Source organism: Hypomesus transpacificus, chromosome 16, assembly GCF_021917145.1.
Source record: "Hypomesus transpacificus isolate Combined female chromosome 16, fHypTra1, whole genome shotgun sequence".
Lineage (NCBI taxonomy): Eukaryota > Metazoa > Chordata > Actinopteri > Osmeriformes > Osmeridae > Hypomesus > Hypomesus transpacificus.
Genome location: NC_061075.1, coordinates 1,692,418 through 1,710,996, shown reverse-complemented (window position 1 = coordinate 1,710,996; position 18,579 = coordinate 1,692,418). Strand labels below are relative to the sequence as shown.

At 48.1% G+C, this 18,579-nt stretch overlaps 4 protein-coding genes across 4 annotated transcripts in view; 1 reads left to right on the top strand and 3 right to left on the bottom strand.

Annotated features, from left to right (window-relative positions):
- Positions 1–1,088: 1,088 nt before the first annotated feature.
- mccc1 (methylcrotonyl-CoA carboxylase subunit) lies at positions 1,089–8,378 on the bottom strand. The gene is made up of 19 exons (XM_047036853.1): positions 8,023–8,378; positions 7,326–7,369; positions 7,101–7,240; positions 6,711–6,806; positions 6,462–6,583; positions 6,202–6,349; positions 5,956–6,077; positions 5,606–5,717; positions 5,266–5,347; positions 5,011–5,138; positions 4,719–4,902; positions 4,503–4,612; positions 4,086–4,302; positions 3,853–3,939; positions 3,396–3,445; positions 3,158–3,295; positions 2,813–2,920; positions 2,495–2,566; positions 1,089–2,337 (listed from the first exon to the last, which is right to left on the bottom strand). Exons 1-19 carry the CDS (start codon positions 8,076–8,078, stop codon positions 2,218–2,220), a joined length of 2,136 nt encoding a protein of 711 aa, XP_046892809.1. The 5' UTR covers positions 8,079–8,378; the 3' UTR covers positions 1,089–2,217.
- Positions 8,379–8,777: 399 nt separating this feature from the next.
- Positions 8,778–12,029, bottom strand: LOC124478559 (lysosome-associated membrane glycoprotein 3). Its single transcript, XM_047036854.1, has 6 exons — positions 11,445–12,029; positions 10,387–10,643; positions 9,814–9,939; positions 9,600–9,669; positions 9,295–9,468; positions 8,778–9,149 (listed from the first exon to the last, which is right to left on the bottom strand). The coding sequence occupies exons 1-6, from the start codon at positions 11,488–11,490 to the stop codon at positions 9,004–9,006; spliced, it is 819 nt and encodes a 272-aa protein (XP_046892810.1). The 5' UTR covers positions 11,491–12,029; the 3' UTR covers positions 8,778–9,003.
- A 677-nt stretch (positions 12,030–12,706) lies between these two features.
- kng1 (kininogen 1) lies at positions 12,707–15,728 on the top strand. Its single transcript, XM_047037313.1, has 8 exons — positions 12,707–13,139; positions 13,443–13,556; positions 13,716–13,791; positions 14,266–14,435; positions 14,705–14,815; positions 15,202–15,300; positions 15,407–15,462; positions 15,494–15,728. Exons 1-8 carry the CDS (start codon positions 12,912–12,914, stop codon positions 15,726–15,728), a joined length of 1,089 nt encoding a protein of 362 aa, XP_046893269.1. The 5' UTR covers positions 12,707–12,911.
- A 1,680-nt stretch (positions 15,729–17,408) lies between these two features.
- Positions 17,409–18,579, bottom strand: part of LOC124478845 (phosphatidylinositol 4,5-bisphosphate 3-kinase catalytic subunit alpha isoform-like) — a 5,302-nt gene continuing 4,131 nt past the window's right edge. Inside the window, 1 exon segment of the mRNA XM_047037312.1 lies at positions 17,409–17,484. Within this exon segment, the coding sequence (XP_046893268.1) occupies positions 17,409–17,484 (76 nt within the window).

Below are 18,579 nucleotides of genomic sequence, written 5' to 3'. Positions count from 1 at the left end.
TCTTGCAGGTTTCAGTAAGTCAAATTTAAGACTTTTTTAAAGATATTTTAAGACCATAAAGATTTAAATTTAAGACCTACATGACGCATTACCAAAAAAATATTCAAATCGAATTGTGACCCCCAAGAATCGAATCGTGAGGTACCTGAAGATTCCCACCCCTGATAGATGGTAAGTTGTACATTTGTATTTAATATTTAACCGTGTTAAGAGAAATAAATGTCTATTCAAGAAAAGTCTACTTATCGTCACTGTATTTTGTGAACGAGTTCTTAGAAATCCTTCAGCAAACTTTCACTTGTTTTGTAAGTATGATTAGAAGGCAGAGTATTCTATTAAATAACTTGGCATTAGCAGAAACCAAACAAATGTTGTCCTTTGACATTTAGTAGTGTCATAAGGGTAATTACACAGTCTTGTAGAAAGTAACTTTGCAGGAACCCTCTGTGGCTCAGTGGGTAAGCATATGTACCATTGAGGTACCATTGTGGTTCATGTTGTTTTAATTTGTAACTTGTATAACTGCATGCTCTTATGGGTCTTCTCTTTTGGCACTTGTTCTAGTTTTTTCACAATGTATGCTTCATGTTTTGGCTGCTTGCAATGTTTGGGACTACCTCGTTGTTATGATCAGTGACCTATGCTCTTTTGTAAAGCTCTCTTGGAAGTCGCTTTCGATAGAAGCGTCTGCTAAATGCGTAAATGTAAATTGAGTATACTGCCTAACATGGTACTCCTGGTTCACACTCAAACCAATTGATAATTATTTTATTTTTTTACTGATATCAGTTAAGTAATATATATGTATATGCTCTGAAAGCTGGGGCAGTACCGCAACAGCCTGGATTCAAATCCTAATTTGAATTGTTTATTTTAACGTAAAAGTTCAATTTTAGTCACGTGAGATGTGGGACTTCACCTTCACATAGTTGCATAAATTAGGGTTTCTGCAGGTTTTAGTAAGTCACATTTAAAGATGTTGTAAAGCAGAACTGAAAATGCATTTTAAGTTCATCACGTCACAGAAGGTGTTGTTAACTAATCATCCAAATTTGAATTAAAAACACTGACAAGCGGACATTAAGAAACTTTTTTTATTTTTTTATTACAGTATTCGACCCACCCAATAACACAGAGAAAAGCCATTATTTAAGTAACCAAACTCTACAAGGAAACATGAATATACATAGTAACTGGATGAGTGACCTCAAATCACACGAGTTAGTAGACAGTCATCCGTATCGCCACACACATCACAGGAGTGTGAATGAGTCATCCGATCCTGACCAGTGTCTCTCCTGCACGCCTGATGACTAGCTCATACGGTCAACACGATGACCCCAACGTCACATGACAGGAGATGTGATCACAGCAGATCATGAAGACTGGCCCGTCAGACTAATCAACCAATCAGGAGGACTCGGTTTTCAAGCCGACGGCTGATTTGTAGATCATTTGAACAGCACAGAAGCTATACCGTCGCTACGATCTCCTCCGACAGGCCTGGAAGATGTGGCGATGCGTGACGGACACAACACAAAAGGAGGCAGAGGGGGGAAGGGTAGAGGAAGAGAGGCGGGGTAGAGGAAGAGAGGCGGGGTAGAGGAAGAGAGGCGGGGTAGTGGAAGAGAGGCGGGGTAGAGGAAGAGAGGCGGGGTAGAGGAAGAGAGGCATGTTCCATCAGATACCGTGACAGGACCCCGTCACTCAAGCATAAGAAGGAGAAAAAGTGCACTTGGCGGAGGAGAGGAGTAGAAAAGTCCAAACTAAGCTACCGTTACAGCACGTCATTCCATCAGAAACTGGAGATTAGAAAAACAAAACAAAAGGTAATACTTTGAAATCGACACTGCCATGCTTTTCTTCCTGATATGTGAAAGGCCTCTGTACATGGTGATCCCTATAGACCGCTAGTGCATCCCCCCCTTGGGTTGTGCAGCAGTGGGCTAGTCCCATCTCCTGAAGATCTTAACGCAATCGCTCCCGTACGCCTCAGTCCTAATGGTTTGAATTTGAAAGTTTATATACTGTACCTGTGTCGAGTCACATTTTAAATTCCTAATCTGCAAAGTGACACAACATTATGCAAGGTTTGATTTAGGCTAAGGAAAGAAAACATCTAGAAGATGCAGACCCTGCTCAGGGTCTGTGGTTTCTACGGTAACGTTATTTTCTCCCTCAAACACACTCTGGCAGCAGTGTGTGTGGGACGGGGGTTTATTCCTCGCCCTCCTCTTCCTGCTCAAACTCCACCAGCGCCGCGTGCCGATTGGCCTGAGAGCCCTCCTTGAAGAAGACCTTCTTGATCACGCCAGCCTTGGGAGCTCGGATGGTGTGCTGAGAGGAGGGGGGAGAGGCCTTCACAACGCGCTCTTCACGTACAAATGGGAAGTTCCTGTTAAGATTGTTTGTGGACGGAGTCCGAAGCGGCCCATTGGGGTGGGGTACATATGGGGCGCACACAATCTGACCCGGTCAGGGCCCCTGAACTCACCTCCATCTTCATGGCTATCATCATCATCAGCGGATCTCCCGCCTCCACCTTGTCTCCAGCCTTCACCAGCACCTGAGGACGGATGGAGAACCTTCAGAACCTTCCGGACCTTCACTCGGCTGAGGCTACACACGCACACGTCACTGTTCGCTCCACCCCATCCTTCCAGGGTTCCAGTTCGACTTTATCGTCACGTGTATTAACGACAAACTGAAATCCTCTCCTCAACACAAAGGGAGCCATCACTGCTTTCCGGAAATTTCTCTGAGACAGACGGGGGGAAGGTGTATGAGACTGAGGTGCACGAGGAGTCGTTACCTTCTCGATAGTGCCAGTCATGGGGGCCAGGGCGCCCCCCTGGGCCCCTGAGCCGCTCACTCCCACCAGGTGCTTGGGTACGGGCAGGCTCACCTGGGCACTGCCCTCCTGGGGGTAGGAGGAGGGACAGAGTTCGACACACTTTCATACACTCTGGCTATTGTTGCAAAGCTAGACAATCCAAGTCTACGCTTTCAAGCTAAAAGGTCTCTGAAGAACATTTTCTTGGGAGGTGAGGGTAGAACCTGCTATGTACGAGCCACGGTTCTATAGTACGAGAACCTTCTCGCTGTCACAGTGGAACGTACTATGAAGAAGCGCGGTTCTGGCGGTGCGAGGACGTACCATGGAGAACAGGTGGACGGTGTTGTCCAGGAGGACCAGTTTGGGGCGGGACTTGACCCCGTTGACGGAGCAGTGGAGGAAGGTGGCTCCTCCCTCCGTCTCCACCTCTCCCTTCACGTGGAACAGCTCTCCTTCAACCTGGGGGCGGGAAGCACACGTGAAGCACACGTGAAGCACACGCCAGGGTCACGCGCCCAGCGCCTCGCGCACGATGACAGGACGCATCATGGGAACGTACCTCCATACTGAAAGTCCCGTCTGGTTTGTATGTAACAACCAGCTCCACCTCTGTAAACAGACACACAGAAACACACAGGGGTTAAAACATTTGAGAGAAGCCAACTTCACTCACATTTTTACACTAACTAATCTCTCTACAACCCGCCAAGCTGTTCCGTCGCTGACAGTGAGATATGAAGATGGCGCTGTAATGGTTCCAGAAAGTGTATTTATAGCCACAAGTCGTGCACCTAATTCGCTCGAAATGAGTATGTCTTCATAAAGACCCACTAATCACCTCCACGTTACCGCACTCAATATTCATGAAGTCATCCCAGCCACATCAACTCTCCTCCACTCTGTTCCTGCCTCAGAGTTTAGAGGGAACTTTCCATTCTTATGAGTCACAGGAGGTGTTGGGGGGGGGGGGGGGGGGGGCAGAAAGTGTGTGTCTGTGTGTGCGTGTGCAGGCTCACTCTGGTCCCCAAGCTGCAGGGTCATCTTCCTGCTGTACAGAATGTTCAGTCTCCGCCCACTACTGGATGCAAAAGGGCTGAATGGATCTGCAGCAAACAAACAAAGAAACCCAGGCTGAGGAAGAAACCCAACCACGGTGACCAATCACAGGACTCCATTTAGATCTGCACATTCCATCTGAACCCCACGTGAAGACCTTCCTCCCACCCCCCCCCCCCCCCCTCCTCCTCACCGCCGGAGGCGTGGGCAAAGTCCCAGGTGTGGGCCCTCTCCCGGAGGATGAGCCCCAGGGCAGCCTGGCACAGCGTGGCCCGGGACGGGGCTCGGGGAGCGGGGAAGAGGTCAGCGTAGTGCTGGGGGATGAAGCAGGTGGTCACGTTCCCCGCCTCGAACTCGGGGTGGCCGGACAGACTCAGCAGGAAGTCTATGTTGGTGCTGAGCCCCACGATCTGGGGAGGGGAGGGTAATAAGAGAGGAGAGGGGAGGAGAGGAGAGGAGAAGGGAAGGAGAGAGAGGGGAAGGGAAGGAGAGAGAGGAGAGGGGAAGGGAAGGGAAGGAGAGAGAGGGGAGGGGAGTGTCAGCCAGGGTCCTGTCAGGTGTCCAGGTTGGTCACTGACAGTGTAAAGTGATATAGCGCGTGTGCTGGTACATTGTACTGTCGGAGACAGAACCGGAGCTTCTTCAGGGCTGCAGAGCGGTCCTCTCCCCACACCACCAGCTTGGCGATCATCGGGTCGTAGTGAGCGGAAACCTCATCTCCTGCAACACACACACATTTATTATAACACACACACACAGGAGATTACACACCGGGACATCATGGGCTTAGGCTAAAGGTATCTGTGTGTGTGTGTGTGTGCCACACCTTCCCTGACGCCGGTCTCGATGCGTGTGCAGTCGTCGGCGTGTGGCGTGGACAGGTGCAGCAGGGGCCCCGCCCCGGGCATGAAGTCGTTGTCGGGGTCCTCGGCGTAGATCCTGGCCTCAAACGAGTGTCCCATCAGCTCAATGTCGTCCTGGAGCAGGGGCAGACGCTCCCCTGCTGCCACCTGGTGGTCAGACACACCCATTACAACCCTCCAGGTGACATTCCCTGAACCCCTCCCTCTCTCTCCCACTCTGCAAAGTTGGTCCCTCCCTCTCTCGCCCACGCTCACCCTCAGTTGCCACTCCACCAGGTCGGTCCCCGTGATCATCTCCGAGACGGGGTGCTCCACCTGCAGACGCGTGTTCATCTCCATGAAGTAGAAGTTGTGCTGGGCGTCCATAATGAACTCCACGGTGCCTGGACCCAGAGGGAGTGAGAGAGAGACAGGCCGTGTTACACGAGTCACAGTCCCATATTGCATTGGAGGCCAGTGTGGTGTTTGGGAGAGGGGGTCCTGGGGGGGGGGGTCGTGCTCAGCGGTCACCTGCTCCTACGTAGTTGACGGCCAGGGCTGCTTTGACGGCCGCCTCCCCCAGCCTCCTCCTCACCTCAGGGCTGATCCCAGGCTGCGGTGGACAACAACAACAACACACGTGTCAACATACACAAACACACACGGGACACCCCCCTGGATCTATGCCACGCATCGATCGGGGAGCTGATGTCAACATAGACAAGCACAGACACGGACACACTGTGCTGGACAGTCAGCCCACGGACCATGAGCAGATCGTGTGCCGTCGTGAACCGCACACTCCAACATGCTCAGAGTAGCAGTGTGTGTGGGATCCAAGAGGTCAAAGGGCAGGGGAGGTTCTACGCACCCCTGGAGCTTCCTCGATGATCTTCTGGTGTCTCCTCTGAACGCTGCAGTCCCTCTCAAACAGGTAGACAACGTTCCCGTGCTGGTCCCCGAACACCTGCACCTCCACGTGCCTGGAGGGGGGTGTGAGTGTGTGGGGAGGGCTTAGAAAGAACTTCAACAGCAACAACAACTACTGCTGCTGCTATTAGGACACACACCTTTAACTGAGACGTTATCATGGCCTTAGAAATGTATTCCTTAGAAAAAAACCTTTCCAACTTAAGTCCCAGCAAGTTTAGCTTTCTTGAAGGCCCTTCTAAGAGACTATATATCCTGGTTTTCTTCCTGACAACACCAGGAGCTTCCTACCTGGGATCCTCGACAAACTTCTCCACCAGCATGACGTCGTCGTTGAACGACTTGCGGGCCTCTCTTCTGGCCGACTCCAGCTGCTCCAGGAAGTCTGCGTCCGAACGAGCGATACGCATCCCCTGGACACACACACACACACACCTTAACGCCTGGACACACACACACCTTAACGCCTGGGCAAAAGCTGTGGCGTTTTCTTACTATTCAGTAAAACAATCAAGTCTGTTTGCAGTGCTAACGTACCTTCCCCCCACCACCACGCACTGCCTTGATCATCACAGGGTAGCCAATACGGACAGCCTCAGCTTGAAGCTTCTCATCCGATTGGTCCTCTCCATGGTAACCCTCGATGATGGGCACGCCCGCGGCTGACATGATGTATTTGGATGTGCTACCATACAATAGGATGGTAAAGTTACCATAAAAATATATATAAAAGCACAAATCAAAACTCCGGGAACCCGACAGGATGCCCGGAAGAATCCACGGCCATGTTGTCGTACCTCTTGATGCCCATGTCTCTGATGGCAGAGGACGGAGGGCCGATGAAGATGATGCCTTCCTGTTTGCACGCCTCAGCAAACTCTGTGCTCTCTGACAGGAACCCGTACCCCGGGTGCACAGCCTAGTGACACACACACACAGAGAGGAAGTAACTAACTGGACTGCTTTGGAAACACATCGAGTCACTTTGGAAGGAAAAACCTGGCTAAGTAACTCTGTGTGTTTGACGACTCCCTTATTGTACATACATGGGAGCCTGATGCCTTGGCCACTTCCAGAACCTTCTCCATGGAGAGGTAGCTTTGTTGAGAGGCTGCTGGTCCGATGTGGTAGGCCTCATCTGCCTGTAACCAATACAAGTACAGTGGTCACATGGAAAATACAACACTGGGATAGGAGATATTTAATACGGCGAAGAGGAAACTCATCTTCATGTATGTACATGTGTTTTGGTCTGAGTCCTGAGAGAGAGAGAGCGAGCGCGAGAGCGAGAGAGCGCGAGAGACGGACAGAGAGAGCGCGAGAGACGGACAGAGAGAGAGAGAGAGAGCGAGAGAGAGAGAGAGACCAGCCCACCATAGACAACAAGACAGCAGAAGAAGAAATGATGACCAAATCCAAACTCTCTCCTGCCTCACCATGGCAACATGCATGGAGTGACGGTCTGCCTCGCTGTACACTGCCACAGAGCGAACCCCCATCTTCTTGGCTGTTCTCATCACACGACAGGCAATCTCTCCACGGTTGGCAATAAGAACCTTTTCTATCCTGCCTTGACCTACAAGATACCAGAGAACAGCTGAATATACACTGTCATAAGATGCTTAATCAAACAGTGAAACAGTCATTCCAGTATTTCTTACCTGCTGAAGCCAATCTGACCGTTCCTTTGGTCCATACTAGTTTCCTAAAAGACATGAGCAAGTCAAAGAGAGCACATCGCTAGTCAGACTGGTCTAAAGTAATACCTTCTGCCGGTGGTTCCGTGTGGATACTAAGTGCAAGGCTGTCAAGGGCAGACTGGAAATAAGTATCGTGACATGATACGTTTAGCTAGCCTAGCTTTATTCCGATGTGTTCCAGTCGCTGTAATATGACACTTGTCAATTTGACATCACTGTCCATTGAGATCCACGCCAATTGTAAAGAAAAGATGCGCTTACAATCATAGCCACCACCAGACTGTTGTTATGATAGCAAGCTAGCTAGCTACCTTTATTTAACCTTGCCCAGAACCTGAACTGGGGCTTAACGATAGCTAGCTGTTGAAATCACTCTTGGCATAGTGAATTAGCAAGTAGTTTAGTGTTGCACATCCTATCAACCAGATACAGCTAGGAATGATTAGGTGCATGCTATTCGATTAAGAACATCATATTTTCAGCTAGCTCCAAGTGTGTTAGACTTGGCAGATAGTAAGTCAGCTGTTCAAGCAGGCTAGCTAGTTTGAAATCAACTGACAGCTGACTGTTTGAGTTTTGTGTGGTATTCTTGACCGAAAAAGAGGATGTTCTACAAGCAGCGATGGCAAAAACCATGATGACGAAGGATCAAACTTACTGTTGGAATATTTTCAAACCCTGAAGGGTTGGAACTTTCAATAGGACAGCAGCCATGTCTGCCTAAGCTAGCTAGCTAGCTAGCAAAGTAGCTGTCTAGCTAACTGACGAGACTAGAGCTGGTAGTATGAGATAAAATGCGATCGTCTAATTTCGTCGAATGTTCAATTATCATACAGAATCTAGCCTAAGCTTTTTTTGTTACAGATTTTGGTTTTATAGTGGCACAGCTCCACTTCCATTCATTTCTAAAACCTTCCTCTTCGACTGGTTTGAAATATTGACAATATTTGTCAGGTAGTTTGGCCCACTAGTGGACCCGTAGGTTGTTCAGCCAATAGAAAATGCCGAGACGGAGGTGGGGTAGGCTGTCTGAACCGTAGGCGCAAACTAAACTTTAACTTGTCTTACAACAAGGTGTTGAAAGTTAAAAACAGAAAACTGCGTAGTAACTTGCATATGGTTTGTGAAAATAATTCAAAGGACGACCCAAGCCCTAACTGTATCCAGCACACAGCTTGTTACAGCACTGTATAATACTGCATCATACACATAGCCTACCTCCCACTGTGAAGTTTGCTATTAAAATCTAGTCATGTTATCTAACTAACGTCGTCAGCCTTATTTAAATGTTGTTGCTATGGGACAAAGTTATTGAAAAACTTAAACATAAATTAATGATAGCTGTAGGCTATCATTAATTTGGATAAACCGCCCATTTCTAAAACAAGGTAATCAAAACACATAAATCACACATTTTAATAATTACTGACAAATCTTTATTTGATCATTTAGAGCACTGTTACTTTCATTTCAAGATGGTAATGCATTTCGGATGCAATCCTAGCTGCAACAGGCAACGAAGCATAAATCCAATTACATATTTAAAATCATGTGTAATAATGCGTTTGAATAGGCTAATACAAAAACCGATTGTTTGCCTGTGAACTGTGTCACTTGGCCGAGAGTGATAGCCCTTAAGCTAAGATCCCAGCCTCTCGTACCCCTGCCTGCGGCGGTCTCGAATGACCAGGAAGGTGATTACAGCGATTAGCAGCAGACCAACCACCACGGCCCCAACGATGATGGGAATGACCCGCTTGTTGAAGTCCGCCCAGCACTCCACCACTGGAGAAACACACAGGGTAAGGGAGGAGAACGGTCAGGGACAGGGAGATGTCAATTGTTGTTTCATTTGGAAACAAAATGATTATGCACTTGTCTTTCAGCTTAGTGAAATGCTAAACGCAACATGTACATTTCCATGCCCTACCTTCTCCAAACGTGCCGCCCTTGGGGATGCTGAATGCCTGGACCTGGAGAGGTTGTATCTTCAACTTCAGCTCTTCTGCCATCACTAAGTAAGTCTGGGAGTTACACTTGAAGCTCTTCCCAGAAGGAGCCAGGAACAGCTTCTCATTGGCCATAACACCAGGATAGTCCTTCCCTGAAAATCAATTCCAATTTACATGTAATTTAGTGAACCCCTCTACAAGCTATACACACATATGATTATATATATATATGTATATATATATGTATATATTTGTATATATATATATATATATATCTACTCACTGGGGCAGCCTTTGCAGGGTTCAGGTGTTATGTGAGCGTTCAGACCACTCACATAGGCCATGCTTCCTTCCTGTGACAGGAAATACAGATTATACATCGTCTGAAGTCCTCGTCATAATTATCTGGATTATACACTGCTGGACCGGCCTGAAGCTGGAAAACAGGCGCCACGTGCCCTGAGAGAGATACTACAGACTCAGGAACATTCCGGTACCTTTTTGAAGGTGAGGGTAAGGCTCCCCCCATTGCCAGAGAAGCCAAGCGAGAGCACAGCTGACTCTGTGGTACAGAAACCACTGGCCAGGATGGTCTTGGGATCCAAGTTAAAGTAGGAAGGTTTCTGAAAAACATCAAGGATCAACGTACTTTTGGGTTGAAGACTAGAAGACGTCAATCTGACAGTCACTTGTGAGGCTTTAGGAATCGTTTTTAGATGGCCTCTAGCCAGGTTACAGCTATGGAAGGTGGATTTCATGTCGTTCCACTTAATGTTGCTTTGCCCTATTTGGTGATGTTGTACTGCACTTTGGTCGGCATTGGCTGTTTTTAAATGTGCTCTATAAAAAAACTGACTTGACTTGACTTTCATGACCAAACAGAGTTGTATTCTGCACTCAGGCCCTATAAAAAAAATGTTGTCGCATGAACAGTTTGCGTGTCAAAACGGTTAAGGCAGCAGAATCACACGTTAACACCCCTGAGGTTAACACTGACACACAAATACAAAGCCCTGACACAGTGTCACTTCTCCAATCCCCACACCACACACCCCAGCCCCTCCACACACCTTCTTCTCTATGACGATGTACTCCACTCCCATGGTCACTTTCAGACAGAGGTTTCCCCTGGGGTCCTTCAGGGTGAAGGTGCCCGTGGTGGGGACTGACTCGGAAGGCTGGAGCACAGGCAGGTTTCCTAGTTCTCTGGATTGGCTGCCGTTAGAACTAAGGGCTGGGGCTGGGAAAGGGAATGTGTTGTCGGGCTCGACCTCAACAGATGATTCCGCCACGACCTCACGAGATGATTCAGCCACGATGCAAGTTCCTGTCAGAGCGAATGGAAGCTTTTGAAAGGCAAGGTCTGAGTATGAGTGTGTGTGTATGTGTGTGTGTGTGTGTGTGTGTGTGTGTGTGTGTGTGTGTGTGTGTGTGTGTGTGTGTGTGTGTGTGTGTGTGTGTGTGTGTGTGTGTGTGAAGGTCTTTGTGATGTGTGGTCTGTGGTGATGTTTTGTGAGGTGTTTGTGAGTTTCTCAGAGGAAACCAGAAAAGCAGTCTTCACAGCCCTTCAGTATAATCAGTTCTCTGTTCAACTGTTTTTACCTTCACATCAAATTAGTTTAGTCCTATAAAGATTTTTCGTACACTTCATAACCAACAGAATGATTCTCCCATAATAATAAGAAATGTGTGTGCGCCATGGTAACTCACCAGATAAGCGTGCATAGCATTTCTTCATTTATTTATGTATTTATTTATTAATATGACACACTTGCTCCTGCAGTGACCATGTAGACTGAGGCCTTGCAGCAGCCTAGCTTCTTCATATCATACCTCTTCCCCTCTATCCCTGACTTTCTCGTCACACTTCACTGTCCAATAAAGCATGGAAAAATGCCCCCAAAACACATCTGAAATAACTAGAAACTTGCAAACTTCGCAAAGAACAATTTTCCAATAAGTAAACAACTTTCCCATGGAGAAATCACATTATTATTGGGACACCTTCCAAAATACAAACCGCCCATTGAAGAGAGAGTATTGGAATGCCTTCAGTTCCAAACCCTTTGGTAAGGGTTTGACAAAGTAACAAGGGCCTCTGTGTGAGAGAAGGGGGCCAAAAACTCACCCAGCATCAAGCCAGCCAGCAGCAGATACCCAACTTCGTGTTCCATCCTGTGTCTGTGTGTGTCACCCAGACTCTGCAGTCTGGAGAACAGGACTGGAGACCAGATCAAGGGGGGACGTCACTTCTTGCAGATCGTAACAGTTCCTTCAGTGAGGGAGGGAGGGGCAAAGACTGTTCAGCATGGTTTCCTCTCTTGTCATCTCAATCTGCTGGGGGACTTCTACACCTGTTCAGATGAGCACGCACAAGGTCAAGAAAACAACTGAGGTTTACATACAACCCACAGTGCATGACATTTCACCACAAGTTATGCACTTCTAAGAGGTCTGATGTTGGTTAGGTGTGGATACGGGTGTCTTGCGTTCTCTTCAAGGTCATGTAATATCAGAGAAAAAGGACTGGATTATGTTAACTCAGTCTTCTATCTCTAAACATCTTGGATGGCCAAACAGTTAGTTTGACCATCTGACTAAGTTAGTGTCACAATGGACCCGTTGAACCCAGACAGAGACTCAACTCATAATCAACACTTAGAGAGTCTGGCATAGCCCCAAATGACTGGTCCTCTCTCGTTTTGGATAGAAACCTTCTTCCATCTGATTGGTGCTGCTCTGGGGAGCAGTGCTGGAGTTCTGGGTAGAGCACCAAGGGGAGGGAGGCGTAGGCCCGTCAGGAGGGATGAGGGCCAAAGGTAGCTGTAGGGGACAAAGGCTAAACACACACAAACTCTCTCTCCATCTCTCTCTCTATCTCTATCTCTTTCAAATTGTTTGTGAATGTAGGGGGGGGCTGTGGTGGGTGGTGTTTGCCCATCCAAAGTCTTTGCTGGGAAGTGCTGTTGTCTCTTGGCCTCACATCCCCCCTTTACAGCGAAGAACATGTGCCTTTCCACTGGATGACAGACACGCGTACGTATTCATCAAGGACAGGCAAGTGCCTCAATGGACCCTCAGAAACAGACCGATGGTTTGTTAAATTATACGGTAGTTACTGCCTTATTCTGACAAGCAAAAGAGTATTGATCTAGAGAGAAAGCGAGAGAGAGAGAGAGAGAGAGAGAGAGAGAGACAGAGACAGAAAGTGCAGTTAGGTAAACATTGACTGTTTTCCTCTGTTCTGGCCACCTGCATTCACTTGTCGGCCAGCTTGCCTGTACGTCCACCACGAAAGGTGCCTCTCAGCTACTGGCATCGCTGTTTGAACAACTCCCTGACAACCAATCAGCTGTCTCCCCACTGAGAACCTGTCTGTCATCCCAGGAGTCCAGCAGGAGTCCAGTAGAAGAGAGTTGTCTGATCTCCCTCGGAACTCCCAGACCCCCCACAGCAAGTTTCTTCGTGTTACCTTAACCTTGACCAGATCCGGACCAGCACCAGGTCCAGAACAGAGCGGCACCTGGACGAGAACCACCCCCAGGACCAGGACCGGGATCACATCCAGAGCAGAGACGTCATACAGGATCGCAGCATGAGGCTGGGAACAAGGCTGTGTGTGTTGGGGCTGCTGTGCCTGCAGGGCTGGGCTGTGGGTCGAGGCCAGGCTGTGGAGGAGGAGACGACTGGGCAGGTGGACGTCCTGGCGTTCTGCGACGACCCTCAGGTGAAGGAGGCGGTGGACGGGGCCCTGAAGACGTTCAACAGCAGGATGTCCAGCGGACACAAAATGGCCCTCTACCAGATCACACAGGCCACCAAGGTAAGTAGCTCCATGCTCGTGTTGGGCACCACCGAGCAAGGGTTATGGGGGGAAAGTTAGGACCATTCTAAGTGACTAAGTGACCCAATTATTTTTTAAACTAATAGAAATGATACACTTTTTTTCTTTTTTTTCATGGGTCCCAAAATTCCTGACACGGAATAACCGATAAAGCTAAAAAAAAATACGCACAAAAATGTTTTGACAACCTTTCTGTCTGAAACCTTTTCCTAATTGTTTACGGGGAGCAGAAGCATGACTTTGCAACATGGGGTCAGAGTTGTGTCTGTCTGTCTCCGCTAGGCTGTGAACGAGTCAGGGACTGTGGTGTCAGCGCTGTTCAACAGCAAGAGGAGTAACTGCCCAGCAGAGGGCGACAAACCTTGGAGTGAATGCGACTACTTAGACGGATCCAAGGTAACAGTAATACCCAACGACATTCCTACCATGCCGTGACTTTTCCGTCTTTAATATTCTCTGCTTAGGTCTAGTGTTTAGTGTCTAAGTTTAATTCTGGATCGATATACTTCAATCATTGAATGAACGACATTTCACATGTTTTGTTTTGCTGTCCAGGCACCCAGTCCTTGCAACACCACTGTGTATGTGACAGAGGCAGAGACATTGGTTCAGGCCGTGTTCTGTGAACTAGGTGGGTGTCAGTTTGCTTTTAAAAGAACACAATGTCACCAACCTGCCAACCCCCACACTCTTAGTTTGTCCAGAGAAAACTAATCCATAATGAGTCATCAGAATTCCCCCAGGAGATAACCTTGATTACACTTTTAAATTCCTACCATCAAACGTGCCGTGATAAATATTGAATGTTCAATGTAGCAGAGGTGGTTTGGAAACACATTCTCTCAGGAGATACAGTGGCTCCTACCTGCCTTAGACCTCCCATTGGACCACGAGGTTTACCTCAGGATGTAAGAGCAGACATTGTTACAGGAAACTGGGGTTAGATCCCTCCTGGTCACCGGGTAACAGGGGACTAGACTGCTAGGATACTAGGGGTCACAAGGAGCTAGGGGATTGAAGCATAGAAGACTGCAGGACTGTGGGACAGTAGTGAAGGCTGGCTGTTTGGTAATGACCCAGAGCCAGTGTGTGTTCCCCTCTCCAGACTCCCCCGTGGTGCCGGTGAAGTCCCCCTGTATGGGCTGCCCCATGGAGATCGACCAGAACAACGAGGACCTGAAGGCTCCACTGTCTTTTTCCCTCCATAGGTTTAACTCTGAGTCCAATTCCTCCCACTTCTTTGTTGTCAACAGCGTGGGGTATGCTACCCGGCAGGTAGGACACACACACACACACAAATGCAGTCATGTTCCAACACACGTCATACACAAACAGGAAAACCATGAATGTACAAGAATAAACAAGACAAGATCGTGAGCGGAGCACGCAGACATAGTCGTGGTCGTTTGCTCCGAAATGTTCACATTCCATTGTTCCTTATCTGAGCGGTTATTGATTGACGCACGCAGACACACACACAGTGCTTGTTGTGTAACGTGTCCTTCCCTGGATCGACCAGAGTCTCTGCCACATCGTCCTCACAGGTGGTTGCAGGATTGAGATTTTCTATTTGGTTTGATATGAGGAAAAGCAACTGCTCCAAGGCGGACAACCAAGAACTGCACTCAGCATGCCATCCGGACCCTGACGATGTGGTAGGTTGACCAGCCGGGTACATAAGTACATCTGAATCTAACAATGAAACATTGTTCTTTATTGTTCTTTTAGTTGTGACAAGATGTAGGTCATACAATACCATATGACCAAGGAAGAGTCTTTGTGACGAATCCAAAGTGTGAGATATATACGGTACTCATTTTGAAAAAACGTTTCTGACAACCCTCTTTTGGTGTGTGTGTTTGTGTGTTTGTGTGTGTTTGTGTGTGTGTGTGTGTGTGTGTGTTTGTGTGTGTGTGTGTGTTTGTGTGTGTTTGTGTGTGTGTGTGTGTTTGTGTGTGTTTGTGTGTGTTTGTGTGTTTGTGTGTTTGTGTGTGTGTGTGTGTTTGTGTGTGTGTGTTTGTGTGTTTGTGTGTGTTTGTAGGAGCTGGCCCACTGCAGCTCCACCGTGGACGTTGCTCCTTGGAGACACGAGCTTCCAGAAGGCAGCGTGGACTGTAAACCAGGACCCATGCCTCCGACCGTAAGTCACCAGTCCAGCCGCGCCGTGTGAAACAGTTAACAACATCCACAGTCTGTGTCTGAGAAAGCTCACCCAACAGCCATGTTCCCCCCCCCCCCCACACCAGGTTTTCACCAGGCGCCGTCCCCCAGGCTGGTCCCCTCTGAGGAACGTTATCGATTTCGAAGCCAAGGTGCCAGAAACCACCACCCCCCGCCCCCACCAACCCCGCCCCCACTGCCAAGGAGGAGTCCTCCGAGGAGTCCCAGGAGAAGAGCGGCACAGCCAAGCCCACCCAGGACCTCTCCGCCCAGGCCGACAGCCCCTTCCGCTGCCCCTCCAAACCCTGGAAGGAGTTTGTCCCTCCGACAGCATCTGTCCCAGAAGAGACGACCGTCAGCGGTCCTCCAGAGGAAGAGGTCTTCGGGGATGCAGACCTGCAGGCGTAGACCGGCCTTGGGAGGGGAGGAGCTGTACCAGGGGCGTTGTTACACCCTTTTCACTGGGGCACGTGCCCTAGTATAAATCTGCTGTGTCCCAGTAAAATCTAAAGTTTGAGTTTTAACAATTTACTTTATTCGCCAGTGCATTAATTTAGATTGATAATCCCGTAAAAAATGTACACCGTATCCCAATCAACGCTTGTAAAGTCAAAGCAGTTTAACCGAAAACACAAACCGATGCAGGCAGAATTCCATGTCTGCGCCCGCTTCTGACCTTGCCAAATAGCCACTGCAGCGCGCAATCAGAAGTCCATGTGTTGGACTCGGCACACAAGTCAGAATTGAGGTAGGCTAAGAAAACATTACAAAACTAAAGAAAGTTTCTAAATGATAGGCCTACCGATCATCTTATTTTGACTAAAACATAAAAATTATATTGAATGAGGCTCAAAAAAACAGTATTTGCGCTCAAATGAATGGGAAAGAAATGTGCGCGCTGGCATTAACTATTGATGTCCCTGCCAGAGCTGATATCAAACTTGCGTCCCTGAACTGTTGTACAGTGGCTTAAGCAAGGGGAGTTTCTATAGCCTAATAGTGCATTGTGCGCAGCAAGCTTGAAAGAAAAAAAAGGGATATGAATACGGGCCTGTGCCCCAGTAGTTTATGTTTAACAACGCCCCTGTGCTGTACTTTATTTGTAATACAAGCACTGATGCTACGTAAGAGCAATCGAAACGTGCACACATTATGGCCTTTACCATGAAGTTCATGACGATCTTTTGCGCCAGTGTTTGTGCTGTGTGTGTTTAAATGTCGCTTTTGTATTCTCCCTTAACTAGACTTCACGTCTAGCTGTTTGATAACTCAATAAAAAAAATGCCTTATTGTATACTGAATCTGCTTATATCTCGACTTATCAATATTTGCAGAGGCACAAATGGACACAACAGGACATCGGAGTTAATATTTAACTGGGAAAACTTTATTTGTACATCGCCTTGTAACACTCAAATAAATGCAGGTCTGTGTGGATACAAAGCAGATCTGTAACTGAGAAGTATCTTCCAAAATGCAGGTCTGTCTGATTAGGCTTTGAAATCGTATTAATAGTAGCGGGTAAACATAAGGCCAAACATTCCTTGTAGCTGCTTAGTAGAAGGACGGAAAAATAATATCAGCATGTTTTCTAAATGGTCATGCAGGCTGGGTGTGTAACAATCTTTTCCCCACTATACATTCATAGTAGTTTTATGACACTACACAGGTATGATAAATATAATCACATAAACGTCTCTAGGTCGGTATAAGTGCTGCACAGAATAAATAAGAGAAGGAAACACAGCAAACATTTCATCCACGGCAAACCCCCAGCCCTACCCCAGCCCTACCCCAGCCCGACCCCAGCCCTACCCCAGCCCGACCCCAGCCCTACCCCAGCCCTACCCCAGCCCTACCCCAGCCCTCCCTTCCCCTTCAGAGTGGGCGGGGCCCGATCCATCCGCACGCGTCTGGAACGTTGCGAGACTTGGCACGCCCCGAGGAGTCCATCACATTCAGGATGGGTTTGACATCCACACGTCGCTCCACATTCAGAGACGCTTCAGAAACAACTGCGTTTCAAGTAAAACATTTACAAGCATTCAAGCTTTCGTTTCTTTACCCCCCCGTCCCGTCCCGTCCTCTTTACAAATGGTCTCTCCCGTCTTCCCTGGTGCTGTCCGGCAAAGTGGAAATAGGGTTTCCCGAGGCGTTGACCACACTGTGACAACATGGTTATAACACCGACACATTCACACTCATTATGAATGGGATGTTCAAAGGGGTCCTGCCCGTTAAGAGACGAGCACACAACACACACAACACACACAACACACACAACACACACAACACACACAACACACAACACACCCACACCCACCCACACAAAACAAAGAGACAACGTCATATCAAAGTGAGTCTTTAGACCACTAGAAGCCTTGGCTCCAGAAAGTGATAGGCTAAACTAGTGACAGGCATCAAGAACATGCAAGCCATCTCTCTACGGCGGCCCTTACAGGACCAAAAAGGCATTTTACATTTTAAAAAGTGCAAAAAACACATTTGCGACCTTCAGCTACAGGGACACTATACAAACACCTGTTAGCTGGTTTACTGCATTTGATAACTGTGTCTGTTTTTTGCAGAACACACACACACACACACGCAGACACACACACACAGACTGGGGAAGGATTCAGTCATCCTACGGGTGAATAAAGATGTAAAAAGATGTGGAGATACAGTCATGGCTTGAGACTGGGGCCTTTCAGTCCAGTCACAGCAACACCTTTGCTAGCTCTGACCTCTTCTTCGATGCTTGGAGCTTTGATGCTAGGAGATCTTTCTAAACAGGCGCACAGTATGCTGGCATTGTGCAGCATGTAACAACACACCAACACAACACAAAAATTACTTTGGTTTTTTGAAACAATCGACCAAAAATAACACGCGATGAAAACAACACTTGTTTTTTCTGACAATGTCGGATGGGCAGAATCTTCCAGAAGCTGCTTCTTTCGGGAAAGAGTGTGCACGCGCACACACATTCTCACGAACTCAGGCACTCTGCTTCGTCTTCGACGGACCGGAGGGGAAAACCCACGCCTGTCCAGATCAATTCATACACTTCTCCACATTCAGCATTCATCAGCACAGCTACGCAAGGCAGACTGGCATTAAGCCGCTGTGCACCGCCGTCTCCCGGCCACCAGGGGGAGGCAGTGCTTAGCTATCCCACCGCTCACCACTCCAGAAGCACTCCACCGTAGCTTCCGCGTTCTACAGACACCACTTCTACTCACACCGGTGGTGTCTG